Genomic DNA, 26,340 nt, shown 5'->3' with positions numbered 1-26,340 from the left:
CTACAAAACAGTCAAAACTCCTTAGCACAGCACACAAGGTCTTGGATGCTCTGACCCCAGCATAGCTTGCCAGCATGACTTCTCTTCATACCACTTACCACACATAGTACAACGTTAGTTTTAATAGTGCACGTGTACCACCCTCTGCTTGAAGACAGGCAGTTATGGAGAGAAGGTTGGAACTAGACTGACTAGATCCACTGTCTCGGCTCTGCCACTTTACCAGTTTACCAAGTTAATCTCATCTGCAAAATAGGGATCATAATAGTACCTATTATTGTGAGGATTTATCAGAGCACTTGGAACAGCAACCGGCATATATGCGTTAAAGATTTTAGGTCTCTGCACACCTGTCTGCCCCAGAAGACTATCAAGTCCTTGGAGAGGATCTCTTCTCATTTGCTTAACATTTGTGGTGTGTTTATAATAATGGGGCAGACATGATGCTGTTCACAAGGGACAATGTAAAAAGAGCATGGCAAATGGAGACGGTTGGCAAATTATTAAAACATAATGTGACAAATGCTACAATACAGGAAAGAGCACAGTGAAGAGAACATAAAGCATGTAAGATCTAATGGTTCAAAACAGGTGGAGAAGGCTTCACAGGTCCAACATTTAAGATGGGGCTTGACCAAAAAAAAAAAAAAAAAGATGGAGCTTGATGAATGAATATGTAAGGCAAAAGGTGGTACTCCTAAGACAGTGAGTGGGGCAAGAACCACAGGTGAGACTAGAGGAACAGGTTGGGGCCAACTGCACAAGGCCCTGTATAACCTGTTTGAGTCTCTATTTTGTTTCAACCACTGTTTGTCAATTTCACCATCCTAGCACACTGGGAGTGCCATAGACAATTTTGAGGAGTTATAAGTATTTTGTTACTAATAGCTGAAATGCAGCTACTTGGCAATTATTTAAAAAATAAATTAGAACACGCTTCCAAATAATGTTGAAGAAACCAGATATAAAAGAACACATACTCTATGATTCCATTTACATAAAAGACAAAGCTAGGCAAAATTAATCTATGTTGTCTCAATTTAGGGTATAGTTACCTTTACCGGTGGATAGTGACTGGATGGGGATCCAAGGGGGACCCCTGAGTGCCAGTAACGTTGTTTCTTGATCTGGATACTGGTTTCACAGGTATGTTGTTTGTGAAAATTCATCAAGTCGTATACATGTATTTTGCTGTATCTGTTGTATTTTAAGTTAAAACAATAAATTAGATTCATGACACTTAGTGGTCACTTGGACACACATGCGTTTACTTGAAGAAGAGGTGGAGTTACAGACTGGAAACTCATCGTGCAAATATCACTAGTTTTGTGTTCCTTTATGGACTACCTCAGGACAGCTCTGGTACTCTGAACAGCCAGGAAAGTTATCACATGGCCAGAGTCAAGTCACCTTCACCAACAGCAGGGCTTCAGTGAGGGTGGAATTGGCTTACACCTAAGGGTTAGTTATATTGAATATATGTAGCGTCTCTGAAATGCCAACATTCTGCATACATAGGAGACTGCCTTTTCCTAATTTTAGATATTATAACAAGGGACTGATGGTTCCTTATTAACCTTATAGAGAAACACAGGTCAAAAACACATCTTTATAAGCATGACTTTTAATGCATTTAACATTTATGTACCCTTAGGAACATAAAGAATCAAGTTTGTTTTTTTCCTTTCCTTAAAAAAATTTTAACTAAAAAAAAAGGTACCCAATTAAAAAAAAGAGTAGAAAGAGATATATAATGAGAAGTCAAATTTTGTACTTCAGATCTGTTTCCCAGGGCAACCACTATTAGTATTTTCTTATATGTTCCTACATAAATATTTTATAAACACACAAAGGCATATATAAATGTGTGTGTATTACTCCTTCCCCACCTTCTTTTCTTAAACAAATGGGAGCCCAGTATACTCACTTTTTTTAACTGTAGATGTTTCATTTCTGTAAACATGAATACAGCTCATTCTTTCCACAAGTATATATAACTGAGCATACATACTATGAATATATATATTATGACTTACTTAACCAGATTATTTCTAGTCTTTCGCTTTTATAAACAATGTGGCATTGAAAATCCTTGAAGATACATACTTTTTAATTTATGTAGAAGCTGCTCCAATGTATACCCCCAACTCTGTTACCAAACAGAGTTTTTGACCTCTGCATTTCTCTTTGGTTAACATTAGTATCTGTTATTTTGATTAGCCATCCTCTGTTTAGTTCCACTGATCTTCCCATTTCTACCTGAATGAGTACTACCCTGTTTTGATTAACACAGCCTTAAAATATATTTTAATGTCTGATAGGTTCAGTCTCCTTATATTTCTCTATAAAAGGATCATTTAAAAAATATTTTAAGAACATTTCAGACTGTCTTAATGACAGACTGACCAGCGCAATATAGTTATGCTCTCAGTATATAAATCCATTACAGACCTTGGAGATATTGTGGATTCAGTTCCAGATCACCACAATAAAGCAAATATCACAAGGTGAGTCACACGGATTTTTTGGTTTTCCAGTGCATATGAAAGTTATGTTTACACTATACTGTAGTCTAGTAAGTGTGCAATGGCATTATGCCTATATATCTTAATAAAGAAATACTTTATTGCTAAAACATGCTAACCATCATCTAAGCCTTCAGCGAGGTGTAATCTTTTTGCTGGTGGAGAGTCTTGCCTCGATGTTGATGGCTGCTGACTGATCACGGTGGCCGTGGCAATTTCTTAAAATAAGACAGCCATGAAGTTTGCCCCACTGATGGACTCTGCCTTTCATGAACCATTCCTCTGTAGCAAGCAATGCATGTGACAGCAGTTTACCCATAGTAGAAGTGCTTTCAAAATTGGAGTCAATCCTCTCAATCCCTGCTGCTGCTTTATCAACTAAGTTTATATAATATTTTAAATCCTTTGTTGTCATTTCAACAACCTTCACAGAATCTTCACCGGGAGCAGATTCCATCTTAAGAAACCACTTTCTTTGCTCATCCATAAGAAGCAACTCCTCATCCATTAGTTTTATATTTGTAACAAATAATGAAAAAGTTTGAAATATTGCAATTACTAAAATGTGACACAAAGACACAAAGTGAGCAAATGTTGTTGGAAAAACGGCACCAAAAGACTTGTATGACACAGGATTGCCACAAACCTTCAATTTGTAAAAAATGCAGTATCTACAAAACACAATAAAGTGAAGCACAATAAAATGAGGTATGCCTGTAATGACGTGAAAACTTGAATTTACTGCCTCCTCTCAAAAAGACAGAATATAATTATCCATATCACAACAATTTTAAATAGGAAAATTACCTATTAAAACTCTTTTTAAAGAATACATTTGTGTTCGTAGACCACATATATACATATAGAGCTAATCACCTCTCTTTAAAAAACTGCTAAGATTCAAGTTTTTTACATATTACATTACACGTAAATACCTCAGGGGGAAATAATAGCCATACTGGCTTAAACAGCATCCCTCCCCAAATTCACATCTACCCAGAACCTGTGAATGTGGCCTTATTTGGAGATAGGGTACCTGCTGATATAATTAAGCTAAGATGCGGTCACACTGGATGAGAGTGGGCCCTAACCCAGTGACTGGTGTCCTTACAAGAGGGAAACTGGATACAGATAGACACACAGGGAAAATGTCATGTGACAACAGAGAAAGAGACTGGAGTGATGTCCAGGAAGTCCAGGAATACCAAGGATTGCCAGCAATGGCCAGAAGCTAGGAAGAGGCAGGGAAGGATTCTCCCCTAGAGCCTTGAGAGAAAGTGTGGCCCTGTAGCCATCTTGATTTTGAACTTCTAGCCTCCAGAACTGTGAAAGGATAAATCTCTGTTGTTTTAAGCCACCAAGTTTGTGGTAATTTTTACAGCAGCAATAAGAAAGTAATACAATAACTATCCCAAATTTGTGTAAGTTGAACTACCATAAATTTTGAGTGCTGTACTTGTATCAAGTGACTTATCATTTGATATATCTTTTTCAGTCACTAGGCAGCTTCCAAAAGGCAAAGGAAAAGCATGTTAGAAAACCCTTTTGAAGTTTTTTGTTTTTTTTTTTACTGTTACCTCATTAAGGCACAATTATATTACGGAAAACCAGTTCCTGTTTTACAAAGGAGTCATACTTCTATTATATATTGTCTCAATATGTTTTAACAACTTCAAAAGTGCTGTTGGATTATATGGGAACAGATTTTTCTTCTGCAAACGATAAATGGCACCTTGTAGCTCTTCAAAGCACTTTACTGTTCTGTAAGATATTCCCACTTTAGAAACAATGTTATTTGGGCCTATGTCACAATCAACAGAGAAGGGAGTATTAGATTCTTTGGGAACCAGAGACCTCGACTGAGACTCCAGGATAAGTTCTTTTTTATCCCTACTTGTTCCAATTGTGTCCTGAATTTTCTTCATTGCTTCTTGGTGTAAAGATGTTAGTCTACTGTTTGCTAAACGCTGGTCTGTGGATTCTTCTTCAGAATCATCAGAGGTTTCATAATCTACCAGACTTTGAGAAGTTCGTTGGGGAGACAGATTATTAGCCTGGAGTGTGGCCTGGGCCTCCTCAGACATCACAGCATGGTTCAGTGGTTCAGAAGACGCTTCAGAAGCCCAGGAGACCCAAGCATGAGCATCTCTGTGATTACCAAGAACAGCCAAAGGACTAGGCTCTGTTTGGTTGCTGCTTCTGTCTTGGACAAGTGAGGAGATACAACAACAAATATTTACATTATCTTTAGATTCAGTTATATCAAAGTACTTGCAAATGGTGAAAAAATTATCCCAGTCTTTTTGCAATAATTTTAAATACCTAACAAAATACTCAAGAAAACAGGTTTCTGATGAAATCAAAAAATCAAGAAGAACTGTAGAATCAAATCCTATATTTTTTAATAAGAATAAAAAAACACAGTGTGGATTATAGCCATTTTCATGTGTGTGATGGTTCCACATTTCTTTTTCTTGGGTCAAGCTTTCAGTAGCTTCACATTCTCTGAAAACAAAGAGAGCAGAGACTTCAGATTAATGACTGTTTACAAATACAAGTTTTGACAGATGTAATTCACAAACCATAAATTCTCCTATCAGATTTCTTTTTAATGTATGCATTATTTTAAAAACAAAAAAAATTTCAAAACAATCTCTTTTTCCACAAACTCCATATAAATCTGATTCAGTAAAATAAATAAAATCCATTGACTTTGGTAGTTCTAGTTTTTACCTGCCCAATTAAAGTCCTCTGTCTTCCTGTCTCTTGACATCAGAATTCCTTGCTCCTACAGGTAACTAATTCCCTGTGGTAAGGTGGGAATTAACCTCCTTCCTTTCCTTCCACACTTGCCTCAACAGGGGTGGGAATGTGACCCAGAATGACCAATCAGAGTACCCAAGCTCCTGGCCACCATGATTCCAACATGAATCTGTGACCCACGTAGGCTAATCAGATCTCTCCAGGACTTCTGCTGGCACCATTAAAGATTATAACTGTAAGGCTGCTGTAAGCCTGGCACTGCTGGTGGCCCTGTCTGAGAATTAATTCAGAGCCGTGAGATAGAAACAAAGAGAAATAATCAATGACATGGTTTGAGTCATATACAGTTACACCTGATGCCAGTTTGACCCCTTAGAATTCCCAATTAAGAGCCAATAAATTCCATTTTTTTTTCGCTTAGACTAACTTACGTTGATTTCTATCACTTATAGCCAGTCACTCTTAACTAATACAGTTACATTAAAAAAAATACATGTGACATGAGCACATGCCTCTGCGAGCACACTAAACTCAAGCTAAGAAAGTTAGAAATTCACATACAAAGTAAATTTAATTCAGAGGCTTCCTCTTTCTTGATGAGTAAGAAGTCAGCTTTGAATACAACTAAGATATACTCTAAGAGGCATGTGCATTCAGACAGAATTTGTATTTGACCGTTTCTAAGCCTAATTCAAATCGCATGCAGGAATTCTGTGTTCTTGATTAGAACCTTTTGAAAATTGGCCCCAAACTCTTACAGTCTGAAAGCAGCCACTGCCAGCAGTGTCATAATACAAGTAAGAACTGGCAGCACAACACTGCACCGACAGTCATTAGTAAGAAATCCCTTTCTCTGAAGCCAAGAAAGAAATGGAAATAAAGCAAATACTTTAAGGTTTTAATAAAGCAGAAGCAGAAACAGTGTAAAAGGTCTTCAGTTATTAACTTCATTACCAATTACAGATATTTGCCACAAGAAGATTGACCCAAGATTGACCAAGTACAGCTGTTTTAATAAACAGAAATAGGATCAGCATAAAATGTCATCAGTAACGTAAGTTCATAATCAATTTCAGATATCTGCCTCAAGATGATATCAATCCCAGTTCAACTGTACATTAAAATGAAAATTTACAACAGCTCCTTTGATTACTTACAAGATTGTACTCACCTTTAGAAAGGCAAAAATCACCTTACAGAAGTTCAATAAGACAAGTTAGTCTTAGAGGTGAAGAGAGTTCTTAAACATCAATTAAATTAAGACTTAGACAAGTGTATTAACTTATTCCTGATCACACAGGTAAAGCAAAGGTGGTGACTCAGCCAGAACCCATGCTGTCTAATATCAGTCTAGTTCTAATCCCTAGATCTGCCTAGCCAGCCAAGTTTTCATAATGAGAACTCAAATGTAATCTATTTTCATGTAGGGCAGGGTTAAAGAAAGGAATTGGAACTTATAAGGAAACCACAAGATTGTTAGGGATTTTTTTTTTCCCCTAATGATGGAAAGTAAATAGTATGTCCAACACATTACTAAAAATGTTTTCTGCTTTCCTGGGATGTAGTTAATAAAATTACTTTAAAATATACGAACCTGGTCAACTTCAGGTAGATGCCCATTGCTGTTTTGGCAGCCTCCAGCATGTCATCGTCTTGTTCTATGAAGACCCTAGACAACCACTCACAAAGATTGTGTGATCGCAGAGACGGCTGAAGGTGAGGCTTTAAGAAGGTCAGTAACTCAGACATGAACCTCTGTAAATCAACTTCAAAAAAATGCAAATTTCAAAGAGCAAGCAACAGTTTATGAATGCATTTATAATAACCTCCCTATATATAAATTTATAATATCTAGAGTATTTTAAAATTCATTATCATAATTCATACTTTCAAAAAGTTTGTGAGTTAGGGATTATCTCCACTCTGTATATTAGGAAACTGAGCTTCAGAGAAAAAAAAGACCCAGTCAGTAGGATACAGTTAAAATGTATAGCCAGATCATCTACTTCCCACGCTGCCAAATAACTAATTATCTCTGAGAAATAAAAGTTACATAAATGCTTGCTAAAAGCATATAAATGAATGAGTGGTAGGCAACAGAAATCACTTCACTGGATGTCACATGGTTTGTTACTAGAGGCAACAATGCACCCAAACAAAAATAATTTGCCCTCAAAATAACAGAAAAAAATTTTTTTGTTTGTTTAAAATTGTTTAAAGTATTAAAAGAAAGTACTACTATTAAGCACAAAAGTCAAAAAGGTTTTGAGGAGTTTTAACTGCAATTTAAAATTCTTGACATATAACACGCGCCATCTAGTGTTGTAAATGATAACTGCACAGGATTATATCTTGCAATGTTACTACAAGCTAAATGTTACCTAAAGCAATTCAGGGAAGTCACTGCTTACAATTCAGACCTTTCACTGAAACTCTATGCTGCTTGCTTAGAGATGTTTACTATTCATTTTTCTCAAATGAAACAGAGCACCTACACTGAATACTTTAAATGGCTCTCTTTGGACTCTAAGTTAACATCCTGGAAATTTTATACAAAAATTTCTTCATCAATATAACTTCTGACATAATAGTTTCGATTCAACTCCTAATTGTCAAAAATCTGTATTAGTAGATATACCAATTTTATGAAGGAAAATATGAATAATATACTACAAGTATCTGAATATGAATTGACTTACATTGCTTACTTTGAAGTGACTCAACAGCATCTTTATTTTTTAAACACAATTTTTAAATATACTATGCAAATTCAGTTTAGAGCACAAAACTGAAACTTTATTTCTTAAGGTAATTCTAGTTTTTTCTCTTTTTTTTGAAGAAAATTAATAAATTATAACTAGAATAACATATAGCTTAAATTGTGAAATTACAGTCCTGAGATTTGATAATTACGAATAATTTTACTTCAGTAAATAATTCATTACTTTGCATACAAAAGGAGTTTGAGAGAGTTACCTTTCATTTCATTTGCTGAAGCACCATTTTGAAACTTGATTTCTAAGGATCTAATGATAAGTAAGCTCGCTGCTCTAAGGATCACATGATCTGGACCAGGGACACATTCACATCCAGGTTGGACTTCATCGCCTCCAAAGCAGGAAGGTTTTCCATAGACAGACAGTGTCCTCAAAAAGCCCAAATCCACAGCTTGCAGAACAGCATCAGCCAAAGCCAACAGGTCCACATCTAAAGGATGATCTGGTGCCATGAAGGTAGGGACGGATCCCCGACAAAGGTCTTCACCCACTTTGCAGAGAAGGCACTTTTTGATGAATATGATGAATTTCCTTTTGACAAAAGCCTGAATAGGCCAGGTAATAACGTTGAACACACAAGAAGGTTTCAAAAATAACATCCTCTGGCAAGAGAAATGTAACTTCAGGTGGATTCTGGAGGCTATAAGAAGTTCAAGCAATTCCAGGAAACATATCAAGCTGTTTATTAGTTTAGAAGTATCTTGGTGGTTTTCAAAATGCTGAGAAAATAAGGAATTGTAAAAGACTTCAAAAATAGTGTCAAAAGGAGTCAGGAACTGCTTTAGAATTTCTGTGATTAAAAAAATAGTAATTATAAGCAACAGGAAAAACAAAGACTTCTTAAAAAGCAATTTTACAATTCAATTTTTATAATTATTATCCTTTTATAAAATGAAAAAATGGATTGGATTGTTTATCTCTAACATGAACAAATGAAGATACACAGACTAAGTAAGAGCTAATAACCATGGCTAATACCCATTTTACAAATATCAGTAACATCAGATGATGCAAAGGATATATAAAAATGAAAAGCTTTAATTTCAATTTTTAATAATAGTGAAGTTTTACTTTTTTTCCTTTTAAAAAGGTATCCTCAATCAAAAAATATGGGGCAAAATTCTTTAGTTTTTCATACTTCAAGACAGATCAGACGTTGTAAAGTAAGTTTTACTCTTCATTATATAACTATAATGCTCCTTGGGAACAAGATAATGACCATTGTTTACAGGGAAACATAATTCATACCTGTTTTTTGTGAACATGTATCTTTAAAGATTTCTTTTATTACAAAGGTAAGCATCCAGAGGCAGTGTACTACTTTATCACTTTCAGTATATTCAGAAAGATTTTTTTGGCAAAAAGAAATCCAGGAATTACTCAATGTTATCTAGAAGTTAGAAAAAATTTAAAGAAGTTATAATACAATATTTTCTTTACAATTACAAATTACCTATTATATACAACTCAATACAACATTGCTTACTCCCTTCCAAAAAAAAGTATGATAATATTTGTTAAAACAAGGACACAAATATCCTAATATTCCTTAAATCAAGAAATTCAATATGCCATAGAAATAAAAGATCAAAGGGAACATGAAAATATTACCAGTGATTATTATCTCTGGTACCTGGAATGATATGTAATTTTTATTTTGGTCTTTATACATTTTCTCTTTTCCCAAATTTTCTACTGCAAATACTGCCTTTTTTAATTCAGGAAAGAATGTTATTTTAAGAAAGGAACAAGCAATTATAGCTGAAAGAAGTCAGTAAATTTAGATTTGTTTATTAACTAATTCAGAGATAAGAGAAAAATCTGATAATTTGTTCATATTTTTTCATTATGCTGAGGACCACTCTTAGAATTTATTTATATTAAACCTGTGAAAATGGTCTTAGTCTCAAGCAGGGGTTCCTAAACCTTTTTTTGGAGGGGAGAAAGGAGGCCCACCTACTTCTTTGACAATCTGAAGAAAGTTATGAACTCTCTGATGTGAAACCCATCTTTTGGGTTAAGAATCTGATTTGTGAATATTTACAACATATTTAAGACTCTAATCCTTGATATAAGCCATCATCATATTATTCTATTCTTACACTTTTGTGGATTTACACGTTATTGTGTGAGCAAATATTTTATTGATAAAATATTGAATGCCAGAGAGCAATTTTAAAGAAACTATAAAAGAAACAGTAGCATAATTTGATTACTTATCTTACCTTTTCCTTCAATTGGAAATACAGAAGTAGTGCAAGGCACTTTGCAGCCATGTGAGATAACAATTTATCCGAGTTTTGGAACATACAGGTCTATAAGAAAACAAATAAATTTACCTACTGTTACTGAATGTTAAAACTTATATTTTAAAAATCTAGATCTTAAAAAAAAAACCCAAAAGCAAATGGGCTTACTAATTTAGAATCGATGTCAGATGATTTTAAAAGCATTTTAATTATATCTCTATATTTCTCCTTTGCATGCAATTCAGTTTCGACAGATAATATTCTGGTCATCATCACTTTAATCACTGTTAACTGAAGGAGCATTATTTCTCGGGTACTGTTCATCTGAAAATGTCTCTGCAAACACACAGGTGCTACAGAAGGGGTAGCCAAATTGACAGAGGATGGCTGATGCTTGCCCTGAACATCAAGGATGTTTGAGCAGTCTGAGGAGGTGGTTGTAGAGCAATCTTGATCTGAAAATGCTGGGTTGAGATAAAAGATGTAATCATGGCTGTCATTTTCAAGTGTGGCTCCAAGAAGTACTTTCCTGTATAATTGTTCTAAAACTTCAAAGAAAGCTTTCATTTTGATTGCCAAATATATCTTACAAGAAGGTCGACAAATCCAAATTGTAAATATTAATCTTAGAAATGGGATGAATCTCTGTTTCTTCAATAAAACCTAAAATAGGAAAAATAATTTAAAAATATAAGTGTTATATACATTACATTACAAGGGAAAGGCATCTGTTTCCACTTAAACATTTAGTCTCTCAAGTTAAAGGTAATACTGATGGCTTAATTTCTAAAAATGGAAAATTGGTAATAAGATTATTTTAAAACAATAAAAATAAAATTTATGTTTTTCATATAGATTTAAGATCATAAAATTATTTTTAATTTTATTACAGTAAAACTTTAGCTTTCCTCTAACATTTTTCAATGGGCTGTCAGAGTTTCTCAACCTTGGCACTATTAACAGTAGGAACTGGGTAATTTTGCTTTGGGGGAGCTGTCTTGTGCATTGTAGGAAGTTTTAGCAGCATTCCTGGCCTCCACCCACTAGATGCCAGTAGCATGCCCTTGGGAGGCAAAATCATCCAGGTTGAGAACCATTTGGCTAATTACTCAAATTCATTAACTTTTACCTTCAACTTATAGATGAAAACCTAAAGTTAGATTGCTATGTGGTCAAACTATTATGGTTATTGCTGATTAACTCCCAACTTAAAATTATATGATAATATAAAGAAACCCTGGTTATCATTTATAACATTAAATTAAAAAATTTTAAATGCCATCCCAAGAAAAAGACAAGACATTAAGCAAAAGCAATCCAAACGTGAGCAAACTGTATTTTGTATTTGCAGCTGGATATAAATTTAGACATCCTGGTTGCCCCAGGCTCCTTTGACCTGATGGAGACCAGAAAGAGTGGGGAGAAAGGAAAGGATCAGACATGGCTTTTAAAGCAGAGAAATGGGCAATCAACTGATAACTGAATATTAGAGAAAGCATGTAGTTACTATACAGCAAGCGTGGCTAGGAAAAATGAAAGACTTTGGTGCAAGCAAAAGAGATTACTGAATATCCTTTCAATGGAATACTGGAGCCTCTGGGAATTATCGGATCCTACTAGGGCTTGGTCTTTTCACTGCCTTTGAGCTATTTTACACCTTGGTAAATTGTAGGTGACTGATAGCAATGCAAATAATTCTTGTCTGAGGACATGCTCATAATTGTCTGGTGAAGGGGCAACCCTTCCTGCAGTGGGAAAAGCCAGTTTTGCTTCCATCGGTAAACTCATTTCAACATTCCTTTACTCTATATAAAGTCAACTTTTCTTTTAAAATGGTTGTGACATTTGTCTAGTTCTTTCATTAATTAACTAGTTAAATAAAATCGTTGTTCCACGTTCATTTTATATGGGTCATGATTTTGTCCTTTTAAAATTTATATTTAACAAAATCCACAAAATTCCCTCCTTTACCCGGACCCACTTATAAATGCCCATCTTTAACCTCCTTCCTTCCTCACTGGAAGAGACCTCATAGGGAGGGCTGTCACTTTTATCGGGTCTCACTTTTACTATAGGGCTACTGGCCTGCCCTTGGTCTTCAAACCTCCCTCTCCACTGGTTTCTTCCCCTTGCTTAGCTTGTGAGGAATTTCAATTCCTGGTCACCCCTACAAGACAAAGCCACCCTGTTCTAGTCCTCCAGTGCAGAAATAAATATTAAGAAACCTATAGATTTTAAGGTTACAAATGAAGCTTCTGTAAAGTTTTCACTGAATTCTATTTTCAAACCGTGGTGTGTACCTCACACAATTTATAAACATAACTTAATACGGTAATATCAGTAACCTTGTTCCATCTGATAATGTTAAAATTTACCTGAGCCCTGTGCTCCCAGAAAGCAGCCATGGTTAAGAAGCACTGAACCTTCTGTGTTCCAAGAAAGGGCTGACTGTATTTCCAGATAGGAGCCACCTTCACCCTTCCTTACTGACTCCCTAGTTTTATAAAACTCCCCATTTTTTCCTTCTTTGAGAGGTTTTCCATTAATATACATCCTCCCTGTTGCAATACTTGAATAAAATCATCTCCTTAATTGTCTGGTATATTTTGTCTGTCACATACTAGAAATTAGTTTTCATATTCTACTTCGAAGATGAATTCCATCATACTTATTTTACTTTATATTTTAGTTATAACATTTCTTCCCAATAAAACTACTGACATTTTTATATATATCCTATTACATAAAATATTCTGTGACAATATTTTTTATTTTAGAACTAATTTAATCAGTAAATCTATCTAATTAGGTTTTAATATTATATGCTCAACTCTATTAATATAATTTTCAACCACAAATGGAATTATTTTTATTTCAATGTTATAGCAATAAAAATACTTCTAATAATATTCCTATACATCTTAAGTCCTTAAATTTTACCACAAATGAGAATAAAACTGCTATTTCAACTATTTTTCAACCTATAAAAAGACCCATTTCAAATGGTTCAATCATTTCAGCACACAAAACTAAAGTGAATGCCAATAAATAGGTAAACAAAAAAGCATTTTGGGGGTTTGGCGGGGGGGTTGGAGGGAAGGATGGGCTGTTTTCTATCACGGTGGGACCCAGGACCTTGATAAGAGTGGTTATGAGAAATCAGATTGAAAAGTTATAAACTTGAAGATACAAAGAGTCAAAATGATGCTTTATAGACAGAAAGAAAAACAAAAGCATCAGCTAGGGGTCACAAATGCCAGGCAGATAACAAATGAACGAAGACAATAGGTGCTAGGCTGCTTCTACTGTGACTATTATAAACCCTTCCTAATTACAGTGTCTTTTAAGATATTAATGCTGGCCAAAGAAACCTGCATTGAAACAAATGTCTATGGTAACCCACTGAGAATTGAGAACTGCAGTTGTTGTTTTAAAGCAATCATAGCACTAAAGGAAAGGACAAACCCTGAAAAAACGAACTAGGGGATTAACCAACCACACTTTTTTCCTCGTAGTGGCTGCTATGAGATTGGGACATCTCAACCTGCATTACCATGCTGGTCTGGAGGAAGGCATACCCCTCCGACACCAAGCTCTTACGAGACATCGCCAAAGCGAAGTGTCTGGGGAAGGATGCTCAGAATGCTGAGAGGCTGTGGAGCCAGCTATCCTGGATAAATGAGAGAGATCTGTCTAGCCTGTAAAGGACACAAACGTTAGGAGAGACCTAATTAGGAAAAGTGAATGAGCAGTGCTTCTCAGAGTTCTTTCAGAAAATGCCTCCTGGAAAAGGAAAGTGAATCCCCACGTCAGGGGGCCTAAGGGGGTGCCCATTACAAACACAAAATTTGTTTAAAGTCTCTCTTTTATTGTTTAAGGACTGTAAACTATCTGAATTTTGCAGTCAAATCCTAATAGAATCATGCTTAATATAAAAAATATATTCCCCACCCAGCTTCACATAAAATCAATGATTTAGGGATAATAATTACTGAAGTTTATCGAGCGCCCACTATGTATCAGAAACTGTTTTAAGTGAGTAATAGCTTCATAACAACTGTAATAGGTGGGTACTTAATTACCACACCCATTTTATGGTAAGGAAACTAAGGCAAAAAGAGATCAAGTTACAGAGCCAGTTAAGTGGCAGAATCAGGATTTGAACCCAGAAAGTCTAATTTCACAGCCAGTGCCCCTTCTCAAATTTCCTCTGATGTTCCAAAGCCTCAGGGCAATGGGTGAATAGAAGTTCTCTAATAAACTTCTTAAGTGTAAGGAGTAACTTGCACAGCCTAATCTTGAACAGTTTCTATAGGTACTCCCACAATAACTTAAAGCAGAATACTGATCCTCAGAATCATTTCTACATGCTGCACAAATTCTAAAATCAAGGCCAATTACTATACAACTTCCCAACTATGCAACTTCCTAGTGCAAACTACAATTAATTTTTTCAAATGATACTCAGCAACCAAAGGTTGAAACATTAATTAGGACACCCATTTGATTGATTTTTACATTAAATTACTTTTAGTAGCTACATCAAACCCAGGGTGAAAAGTCTAACTATCATACTTTGATATCAGTTCATCAACAGTTTAAAGGCAGTATAAATAGAAGTGACTAAGACCTTGATTTAACTTCATTTAAAATAATTTCAACCTTTTACAACAATTAACTCAAGATGGATCACAGGCTTAATACTTAAAATTAACCTTTTAGAAAAAAAAGGAGAAAATCTTTGGGATCCAACGCTAGGCAAACAGCTCTTAGACTTGGCCTTCAAAGCCCAATCCATAAAAGTAAAAACTGATAAACTGGACCTCAACAAAATTAAAAACTTTTGCTCTGTGAAAGACCCTATTAAGAGGACAAAAAGATAAGCACAGACTGAGAGAAAATATTTGCTAACCACATTTCCAACAATGGACTAGTATCTAGAATATATAAAGCACTCTCAAAACTCAACGTTAAAAAAGATAATAATAATTAGGAAATGGGCAAGAGACATGGACATGTTCACTAGAGAGGATACAGAGCAAGTAAGTACACAAAAAGATGTCCAACTACATTAGCCATTAGGGAAATGTAAATTAAAACCACAGTAAATACCACTATCAATATGATTGAAATAAAAATTAGTGACACCAAATTCTGGCCAGAACATGGAGAAAGTGGACCACTCTACATTGCTGGTGGGAACACAGAATGGTACAGTCACTGGAAGACAGTTTGGCTGTTTCTTAGAAAACTAAACATACTCTTACCACGTCGTTCCAGCAACTGCACTCCTCGGTGTTTCCCCAGAGGAGTTGAAAACTTATGCCCAGAAAAAAACCTGCACGTGCATAATTGCCAAAACTTGGCAGCAATGAAGATATCCTTAAGTAGGTGAATGAATATATATAAACCGTGGTACATCCACTCAATGGAATATTATTCATGCTAAAAAGAAAGTGCTATCAAGCCATGAAAAAGACATGGAGGAAACTTAAAAGCGTTATTACTAAGTGAAAGAAGTCAATCTGAAAAGGCTACATAGTGTATGATTCCAATTATATGACACTCTGGAAAAGGCAAGACTATGGAGACGGTAAAAAGATCAGTGGTTGCCAGAAGTTGGGGGATGAGGGGAGGGATGAATACATGGAGCACAGGACTTTTAGGGCAGTGAAATTACTCTGAATGATACTACAATGATGTGATTATACATTTGTCTATTATAGTCTAAACCCATAGGATGTAAAACACCAAAAGTAAACCCTAATGTGAACTATGGATTTGGGTGATTATGACGTATCAATGTAGGCTTATCAACTGTAACACATGTACCACTGTGGTATCCCATCTGCAGATGCTGATAATGGAGGAGACTATGCATGTGGGGGGGGCAGAAGGTATACAGGAAATCTCTGTACCATCCTCTCAATTTTGCTGTGAACCTAAAACTGTTCTAAAAAATATAGTCTTTAAAACAAAACAAAAAAGCTAAACATGCTACCATATGACCCAGTTATTACACTCTTGGGCGCTTATTCCAGCAAAATAAAGACTTATTTTCACACAAATACCTGTATGTGAAAGTCCGTAGTAGGTTTATTCACAGCAGCCCCAAACTAGAGACAATCCAGTTGTCCTTCAACGGATGAATAAACTGTGGTACATCCATACTACGCAGTAATAAGAAGGAAAGAACTATTGATACATGCAATAATTTGGATGACCCTTAAGGGAATCATGCTAAGAGAAAAAAGCCAATGTCAAAAGGCTGCATACTGTATGGTTCAATTCTTGAAATGACAAAATTAGAGAGCTGGAGAGCACATCAGTGGTGCCAGAGGTTAGTGAGGGCCCCTCCCACTTGGTGGGTAGGGTCATAATGGCCTTGTGATAATAGAACTGATGGGGAACACGCTAACCTATATATGCGATAAAATTGCGTTGAACTAAATACACACACGTAAATTAACAGAAGTAAAAGGGGAATCTGAGTTGGAGCAGCAGATTGATTGTATCAATGTCAATATCCTGGTTGTGATACTGTACTACAGTTTTGCAAGATGCTACCATTGGAGGAAACTAGTTGAAGGGTACACGAGATCTCTCTGTATTATTTCTTACAACTTCACGTGAATTTACAATTAGCTCAAAATAAAAAGTTAAATTAAAAAAAAACAATTTCAGCTATAGGCATCAGCCTTCTGATCCTTAGCAACAATATGCATAAGACTTCATTAATATCAACTAAAATATAAATGTAAACTCATTAGAACTTTGATTTTAAAAATTTCTAGACTGAAAACTGAGAATGGTATTTAAAAATATTTTCTTAAAAAGTATTCCTAAGAAATAGAGCTTTTAAGTGCATAGTCTATTCACTAGAAGACATTCTCCCACAACTTAATTTTAAAATTATCAGAAAACAAGCTGCTAGTAATTTACTCCTTTGTCTAAAAAAAAAAAAGATGACATTACTTTTAGGGAGTTTTTTTTTTTACATAAACTCTACATTAAATTCAGAATACAGAAAAATAATTACTTTCATGGTCAGTATGTAAAGTAAAAAACTGCTTTTCTTTCTATGAGAAGCTAATGGTTTGCTAAGTGACTAGAATCTCTCAATACTGGGCTTTGGCCTAATGGAACAATAGGTTCAAATCTGACCACAGCCAGACAGGTTACTTAATCTCTCTCCAATAACAAGGCTGCTGTGATTCTTGAGGCAGAAGTTGAGGCACTCTAAACAAAGGCTGCTTCTAAGATTCCAGTTCCTTCCCCCAACTGAGATGGCATTTACTTTGTCCAAAAAATTAAAGTGGGTCTGGTTAGACTCCACAGAAAGTTGGGAGGGGGCGGGGAACCTGGGTGGCAGTGCCAAGATTAGGAAAGTCTGAGAGGGCAGTGAAGGCACTGAGAAGGCCCAGAAGATGAAAGGACAGAGGTTCCCATCATCCATGTCCACCATCAGGGCCATCATAGCTGGCCAACTCTGATTTCAAGAGCACCTCTCTACCCTATTGACAAGAGGGGGAAGGATATGTTCCAACAGCACATCCTGTGTTAGGCACCTTCCCTTCGCTCTGCTAGTTCTACTCTTCCCCTTTCTCTGTGTCCCAACATGTTCCTGTAGTAGATGGGGGGGGAAGGGGGGAGAGGGAGAGCAGGAGACTGTTCTTTCCAGTTTCAGGAATGGCTCCTTCTACTTACCTCCAGGCCTAGAGCAGGTACTGGCAGTTACCAGCCCCCAGGGTACACCATCCCTTGCTCATTTCCTTAAAACAAGTTTTAGCTGCCTCAGAATCACTTGCCAAGGCACGTAAAAGCAGACTGCAGGCCTTACCCCAGGAGTTTCAGATATAGAAGTTCTGGGATGGGGCCCCCAAATTTTTATTTCTAACAAGTTTCCAGGTTATTGCTAAAACACTAAGAACACTTAGACCCTGCCTCATGTTTGTAAATCGTCCTCCTATTAAACTCTTGTTGGCAGGACTCTGATCCAGGTCAGGCATTTTTTTTAGCATAAAGAAAAAACCTGATAATTAAGTTATAGATAAAAGATAAAATGTATGATTAAGACAATACTTAAAAGTGTTTTTCTGTCAACGTGGTATACTGGTAAGAACCTGGGATCTGGGATCTAGAGTCATATGTCTCTACCACATCAGGGTCACCATGGGGCAAGCTACCACCTCAGCTTCAGTCTCCTTCCATGTTCAAGGGCATAATGACGCTGGGAGGGTTAAGTTAAATGATTGTCTCCGTAATAATCCCCAGTGCACATCTGTCAGTGTTTCCTACGCCCCAGGTGGCCCTGTTAAACAAGATAACACACGGCAGGAATGACTCCAGGCCCTGCCCACCCCACTCCTTCCTTTTACTTCCTTTGCACTTCTATTTATGGTGTGAAATTGTTAAAAAAAATGAATGAACATGATTTATTTTGAGAAAAAACAATGCTCCTCCCCCATTTCTTAAAGGAGTGGCAAGTTAAGAAAGGCGCAAATAGAAGACACCGTTTACCAGATTCTTTTTTTAATTGAGGTATAATTGATATATAACATTATATTAGTTTCAGGTGTACAACATAATGACTCTCTCTATATATATATTGCAAAATGATCACTACAATAAATCCAGTTAACATCCATCAACATAGTTTCAAAAATTTTTTTGTGTGATGAGAACCGTTAAGATCTGCTCTTAGCAACTTTCAAATATGCAATACAGTATTATTAACCATAGTCACCATGCTGTACATGACATCCCCATGACTTATTTATTTTATAACTGGATGTTTGTAACTTTTAATCCCCTTCACTCATTTGCCCTCCACCTCCCCCCACCCCACCAATCTCTAACAAACACCGATCTGTTTTCTGTATCTATGAGCTTGGTGTTTTTGTTATTTTCTTTATCATCCATCGACACATACTTAGGTTGTTTCCATTAATTGCAAGCAAACGAATCAGGCAGCAAATGCAAAGGCAACCTACAAAATGGGAGAAAATATGTGCAAACCATATATCTGATAAGGGGTTAATATCCAAAATATATAAAGAACTCATATAACTTGATAGCAAAAACAAAAAAAACTGATTAAAAAATGGGCAGAGGATCTGAATAGACATTTTTCCAAAGACATACAGATGGCCAACAGGTAACACTAAAAGATGCTCAACATCATTGATCATCAGGGAAATTCAAGTCAAAACCACAGTGAGATACCACCTCATACCTATTAGATTGGCTGTTTATCAAAAAGACAAGAAATAACAAGTGTTGGTGAGGATGTGGAGAAAAGGGAACCCTTGTGGGAATGTAAATTAGTGCAGCCACTATGGAAAACAGTATGAAGGTCCCTTAAAAAAATTAAAACTAGAACTATTATATGATCCAGCAATTCCACTTCTGGGTATTTATCCAAAGGAAGTGAAAACACTAACTTGAAAAGATATATACATCCCTATGTTCACTGCAGCATTATCCACAATAGCCAATACATGGAAGCAACCTAAGTGTCCATCAATGGATGAATGGATAAAGAAAATGTGATATCTATATATTTATATATCTATAGATATAGATATTATTGTTCAGCCATAAAAAAAGAACAAAATCTTGCCATTTGTGACAATGTGGATGGACCCTGAGGGCATTATACTAAGTGAAATAAGTCAGATTAAAAAAGACAAATACCATATGATCTCTTTGATATGTGGAATCTAAAAAAAACCCCAAATTCATGGATACAGAGAACAGACTGGTGCTTACTAGAGGCAGGGGGTGGGGTGTGGGAAAAATGGTTGAAGGTGGTCAAAAATAAGTAAGTCATGGAATGGAATGTACAGCATGGTGACTATAGTTAACAATATTGTATATTTGAAAGTTGCTAAGGGAGTAGATCTTAAAAGTTCTCATCACACAAAAAATCTGTAACTATGTGAGAAGATGGATGTTAACTGGACTTATTGTGGTGATCATTTTGCAGTATATACAAATATTGAATCATTATGTTGCTCACCTGAAACTAATAATAATGACTTTCTCCATCAAGGTTGGGTCCTCCTGAGATACTCTCAGTCTCCCAGCACCACTGCTGTCTTACAGAATGTGTCACAATTGTACTTTAAGTTATCTGTGCAATAATTTGTAACACTCCTGCCTTAAGAGGAGTCTGGTTCATCACTTCTTCCCCAGCTCCTAGCACAATGCCAGGTACACAGTAGTATTAACAAATATTTATTGAATATGTTCATGGCTGAATATTCTGCTTCAGTCAAGTTCTCAGGGATTTATTAACTTCATTCATTTAGTGTCCATGAGTAGTGTGTATGTCCAAAATAATCCTAAAATCAGTTCCAAAGTTCATTTTAGTACTGTTTTGATCTCAAAAAAATTTTTAACTGCTGTGTAATTTTTAACTTATGAATTTTAAAATACAATAAAAATTTCATGTCAATAATTATAAATGCAGTACTATCTATAGCAGGGCTTGAGTTCTGAGCTCATTCAGTCTTTACTGTGTTACACACCTAACAATGTGCTCGAGCTGCACACGTTGAAGTCAATAAAGTGCAAATTAAAACTACCCTTGAGGGAAAAAAATCCCTTAAATTAGCAGAATCAGGGCTACAAGAAGCTCAAGAGCCAGTAGTTAGCTTCCTTTCCTTCAGCATTTTTTTTTGCTGGGACCGTGAGGTCAAAGCGGAATTTCTCTATCCATCCCCATCCTCCTTTCCTGCCAGGTACTGCTGAACAAAGTTAGGCTAAAAGGCAGATGATGGGACTGCGTGTCTGATGGCCCTATTTACAACACACAGGTCCCGATCTCCCTGCAGTCCCAAGAATGGTGTCTGCTGTCATTAGGGCATAACCTGCTTACCCTCTCCACCAATACTGCGTGCTTTAAGACACAGCCTCCTGGGCAGTGATTCTTGACTTCAGTCACACACTGAACTCTCTGGGGCACTAGGAAAAATGCCTGAGCCCTAGGCACCAACTGAATCAGAGTTGCTGCAGTGGGGCTTGAGCATTTTTCCAACGATCAAGTCCGCTTCCATGCAGGGTATAAACTCAATTCAGGTTGAGTCAGGGTTTTATGAACTAAAACATCATAAGCGTTGATCATGAATTATTTCATTTATATGTTGTAAAATTAGTGTTTCCATTTGTGTGAATTTGATATCACCTAACTGAATGGAAAATGAAGTATGTCTGGTGAAATCTAATCAATTTTAACTTGTTAAAAAATATTATGCAATCTAAACTTTTAAATCAATGAAAAGTTATAATTTAAGAATTACCAAATTTGAGAGCACCAATACAAGAAAGCAACTTAGAATTATCTAGTAGCACATTCTGTGAAAGTGTGGTAATACCATGTTCCCTGGTTGTGATATAACTGTATCTGTCAGTAATCTTAAAAATTGTTGCAACGTGATCAAAGGATTTCAAGTGAAAAATAAATGACCAGAGAAGTGGAAAAGCTAGGAAAAATTAGGATTCAACTCAGATACCAGTTTCTGTTAAGCAGCTCATAGACCTTCATGTCTTGGTTGAAGCAGCATTTTGCAAACACACTATCCAAACTGCGTGGGTGCTGAGGATGCTTTAAGACTGAATGTGTTCTCCATAACTATTCACATATTTATTCATTCCTTTCATTCCTTTTGGAATTCAAAACTGCCTGATTCTATAATCAGTAAACGTTATAAAACTGAACTTATAACTTACATTCATACTAGTAAAATACCACTTTTAATAGACTTTTTTACATTGGAGTCCCACTGCTACGAAAATTTGAAAATCACTGGACCAGGAGATTCCTAAAGCCTCTACGCAATTCCAGAAACCAAGAGTACTAGGGATGTCAGGTAGCAATCCAGGTTCCCAAGAAGGAAGCAGTAATTATTTACACAGAATGCACAGATAAAGTCTAGAAATTCATGGCATGAGGTTTTTTTTGGCCACGCCATGTGGCTTGTGAGATTTTAGTTTCTCAACCAGGGATCGAACCTGGGCCCTCCGCAGTGACAGTGTGGGAGTCCCAACGACTGGACTGCCAGGGAATTCCCCATAGCACAAATACTCTTGGAACCGTGTGAAATGTCTGAAGACAAAAAGAGTATGCAAAAATACAGTTGGGGTCTTCCCTGGTGGCGCAGTGGTTGAGATTCCGCCTGCCGATGCAGGGGACACGGGTCCGTGCCCCGGTCCGGGAAGATCCCACATGCCGCGGAGCGGCTGGGCCCGTGAGCCATGGCCGCTGAGCCTGCGCGTCCAGAGCCTGTGCTCCGCAACGGGAGAGGCCACAACAGTGACAGGTCCACGTACCCCCCTCCCAAAAAAAATACAGTTGGTGGTGGTACTGAAGTTGAGGTATTGTAAGTTGTTTTCCAAACTTTTTGTGATGTTATTTTGTTTTTATAATAAACCAGTAAGAAATCATGGCAGAATTGAAAGATCAGAAGTTGCTAATATGTAATATCATTTAATATGTCTGAATATAACTGGTTTCTAATTATAATTCAGCTATGTACTTCAAGGAGGAAGGGAAATTTAGAAATTCAAAGTTATGAAATATTGCTGAGAAGTATAAAGATATAAAAAATAGCTTATTTTTTATTTATTTATTTTATTTTTTTTTGCTGTATGCGGGCCTCTCCCGTTGTGGAGCACAGGCTCCGGACGCGCAGGCTCTGCGGCCATGGCTCACGGGCCCAGCTGCTCCGCAGCATGTGGGATCTTCCCGGACCGGGGCATGAACCCGCGTCCCCTGCATCGGCAGGCGGACTCCCAACCACTGCGCCACCAGGGAAGCCCTAATTTTTTAAAAATTGGAAATTATACACCAAAAATACGTAGTAGCCTTCAAAGTAGTTTTTTTATGAAGTTACCTCCAAATAGAGTACCTCTGTTCCAGGCTCTTGTTGAAACCCCTTTGGAAACTGCTCGCAGAGTTTTGCACTGTATATTCTTTTGAATATACAGTTAGATATGATACTTTCTGGGTGGATTTGGTTTAAAGGAACAGCCAGAAGTAATTAAAAACTTTTCTTGTATAATTTGCAGCCTGGCTTTTAATAATACACAACTTTAATTTTTTCTAATCTAAGCAAATGTTTAGCAAGAATGTTCTTTTAAGAATTTGTATTTTCTGAAAAGCCTTACACAGGACAAAGGAAAGAAGTCTTTAGGGCTCACCAGATGTGAATATTAATTTAATCATCAATCCACAGAATTTCAGTGCCTTCTCTATCATGCATGAGGGTTCTCACTTTATAATACATCTTTTCATTCCCCTCCCCCTGCAAGTCTTCAAGTTTTCTTCTTAAAAGGGGCTTCTGCTTACAATTTCATCAGTAGACTTGCTGGCCAAACGGGTATATTCTTTAAAGGAAAAACGGGCACATGTTCACACAGATAATAATTGTGTAGTCCTTCCATTAAAAGTATTTTAATGGAAGTATTTAATCCTTGACAAGTCCATTTCTCTTGGACTTCCTTCTTCCTCTCTGGAGATTCCTTCTCAGACACGCTTGCTGGACCCCTTTCCTTCTACAGTCATTTCTGGGTATGAGACTGGTTCTGGACCCCTCTGGGATACCAAAATCAGTGGATGCTCAAGTCCCTTACATAAAATGGCATTGTATTTGCATAGAACCTATGCACATCCTCCCTTATACTTTAAATCATCTCGTACTTACAATACCTAATACAACATAAATGGTATATAAATAGTTGCTAAGCTGGTGGTAAGTTCGTTTTGGTTTTTGGAACTTTCTGGAATGTTTTTCTTTTTACAAATATTTTTGATCTGAGGTTGGTTGAACGTGGAACCCTTGAATACAGAGGGTTGACTGTAGTCCCTTAAATGTTTCAGGGACTTTCAATGTCTTCAATTAATATCTACATGCTAACAACTCAGAACCCACAGTTAGGTCTAGCTCTCTTCTGGGCTCCACACTCATGTATCTAAATGCCAGTGGAGAGCTGTACTTGGAGTTTCCACAGCACCTTCAATACAAACTCAACTCAGTCTATGGCCTCTCAAACTTGCCATCTCAGTGTACGGCACCTGTATCTCACAGTCACCCAAGTGAGAAACCTGGCTATGTTCCTGGACCCTTCCTAACCTTACTTCTCTCTATCCTCACTGCCACTGTTACAGTACACCACTCCTACCCTGGACAACCACAACAGAGTCCGTGCTAAGCGGCTGTTTCTTCGCCCACCCTACACCAACTTCTTTCTGAAAGACATCTCAACTTTCATTCGGATAAAGTCCAAATCCTTGAACATGGCTTAGCATGTCCTTTGAGATCTGGCTCTTGGGGTCTTCTCACCTCTGTGCCCCACAAACTTAGCTCCAGGCTTTCTCTGAGGGCCTCAGAAACTCTGTGCACTTTAAGGATTCCCAAGCTTTGCTTGGCCCATTCTTTCTAAATCACACTCAACCATTTCCCTCCCACTCTCAACCTTCAACTAGGAAACCTCCAGTCTTGGGGAGCCCTCCACATATCCAAGTCAGGATTAGAGGGCCCTGCCAAGTGCTCCCTCAGCCTATACACAGTATTTCTCTCACTGAATTGTCCATAACTATTTTCTAGTTTGGTTCCCCTATGCTTGACTACGAGCTTCCCTGGGCAGGCCTGAACCCAGTTTGCCCACCTAAACCAATAAGTAGCTCATGTAGAAGGCACCAAAACTAGTATTCTTGATAAATGAATGATAATGTACAATAAAATACGAGGATATCAATTTAAAGTGTTTGCAGTGACCCCCATCTGCCACAAAACATCTTAATATATTTTATTAAACAAAAACAGCTGATACGTTGAAATGCATACTTCCTTTATACAATTAGGCCTTTCTTTGAGGACATCGGTGGTAGTCAAACGTCTGGTGTACTGGGTGGCTTAGTTTAAGATAATGTCAACTACTGCCTGGACTACTGCAACAGTCTTTCACATTTGCCTTAACCTCACTCCCCGCTGCAGTCTTCTCCACTGAGCAGCCAGTGATCTTTTCAAAACATAAACAGATACGATAACTTTCCGACCACCCGCTACAAGGTCTTGCAAGATCCGCAGCCTGTCGCACCCCCCCTCCCCCACCCTCAACTTCATTACTAACCATGCTCCCTCTTACGCTGCTTGACTACCTGGCCTTCTTTCTTGCAGCTCCTGTCAACAGCAAAGATTATTCCAGCGTCAGAAGCTTTGCCCTTTTGATGTCTCTGCCTGAAAAATTCTTCCCTCAGTTCTTGGCATGGCTAGCTCTTCCTCACTCAGATTGATACTCAAATGTCACTTCCTCAGAGACCTTTCCTATCTAAAATAGCCATCGCGCCCTAGCCAATCTCGATCCCATTATTCTGCTTTTCTTTACATAACCTATCCCTATCTGATAAATAATTTTGTGTTTGTCGGTCTCTCTGTTAAAGTGACGAGGGCAAATGATTGCATCTATCCTATCTCGTTCACCGTTGTCTCCCTAACGGCTAGAACAGTGACCGGAGGGTAAATACCGGCTAAACGAAAAAAATGCACTTAATAAACACGTCCATCTCCCATACTTTCCACTCTTTTCCCTTTCATTCACAGGAATTCGTGAGGGTCGCTGTTCTGGCAGGAAAGCCCTTGAAGCATTACCGTCACCCCACAGAGAGTCCTCTTTGCCACGCTAGGCGAGGCACGCCCAGCCTGGGAGCTAGCGGAGCCTCAGGGACCGAGAGAGGAGCCCAGGACCCGGCAGTCGCGTCTAAAAAGCTCTGAGGAGAGCGGCGGGACAAGGCGCCCCTCTCCTGACTTCCTGGGGACTGACGCCTCCGCAATCCTAAGCCCTGGAACAGCCTCTCAGTCGGCCGCACACACGCCTCCCCCGCAGCCGAGGTCAGCGGCTGCGCCCACTTACCTACCAGGGATCTGACTCAAGCCACTCTGCTTTTGCACCGCCATTCGAGCAAACCCCGGCCCCTTCCGAGACACCGTAGTTCACGGAAAGTACAAGGCGTTTCCTCTTCCG

At 37.4% G+C, this 26,340-nt stretch overlaps 1 protein-coding gene across 6 annotated transcripts; it reads right to left on the bottom strand.

Moving 5' to 3' along the window:
- Positions 1 to 1,634: 1,634 nt before the first annotated feature.
- LINS1 (lines homolog 1) lies at positions 1,635 to 26,308 on the bottom strand. 6 transcript variants are annotated; one of them, XM_060170448.1, is made up of 9 exons: positions 26,230 to 26,297; positions 25,450 to 25,499; positions 25,164 to 25,338; positions 10,483 to 10,977; positions 10,291 to 10,380; positions 9,314 to 9,455; positions 8,265 to 8,855; positions 6,883 to 7,054; positions 1,635 to 5,030 (listed from the first exon to the last, which is right to left on the bottom strand). In XM_060170448.1, the coding sequence occupies exons 4-9, from the start codon at positions 10,879 to 10,881 to the stop codon at positions 4,145 to 4,147; spliced, it is 2,280 nt and encodes a 759-aa protein (XP_060026431.1). In that variant the 5' UTR covers positions 10,882 to 10,977; positions 25,164 to 25,338; positions 25,450 to 25,499; positions 26,230 to 26,297; the 3' UTR covers positions 1,635 to 4,144. The 6 variants fall into 6 exon arrangements, with proteins under 6 accessions (XP_060026431.1, XP_060026424.1, XP_060026458.1 ...); XM_060170441.1 differs by having other exon boundaries at positions 10,713 to 10,977; XM_060170475.1 differs by having other exon boundaries at positions 25,465 to 25,499; positions 26,230 to 26,275.
- Between the last annotated feature and the right edge of the window lie 32 nt (positions 26,309 to 26,340).

The sequence above is a fragment of the Lagenorhynchus albirostris genome, chromosome 1 (genome assembly GCF_949774975.1).
Source record: "Lagenorhynchus albirostris chromosome 1, mLagAlb1.1, whole genome shotgun sequence".
NCBI lineage: Eukaryota > Metazoa > Chordata > Mammalia > Artiodactyla > Delphinidae > Lagenorhynchus > Lagenorhynchus albirostris.
Note: the sequence above shows the minus strand (reverse complement) of the source record. Positions and strands in the feature narration are given on the sequence as shown.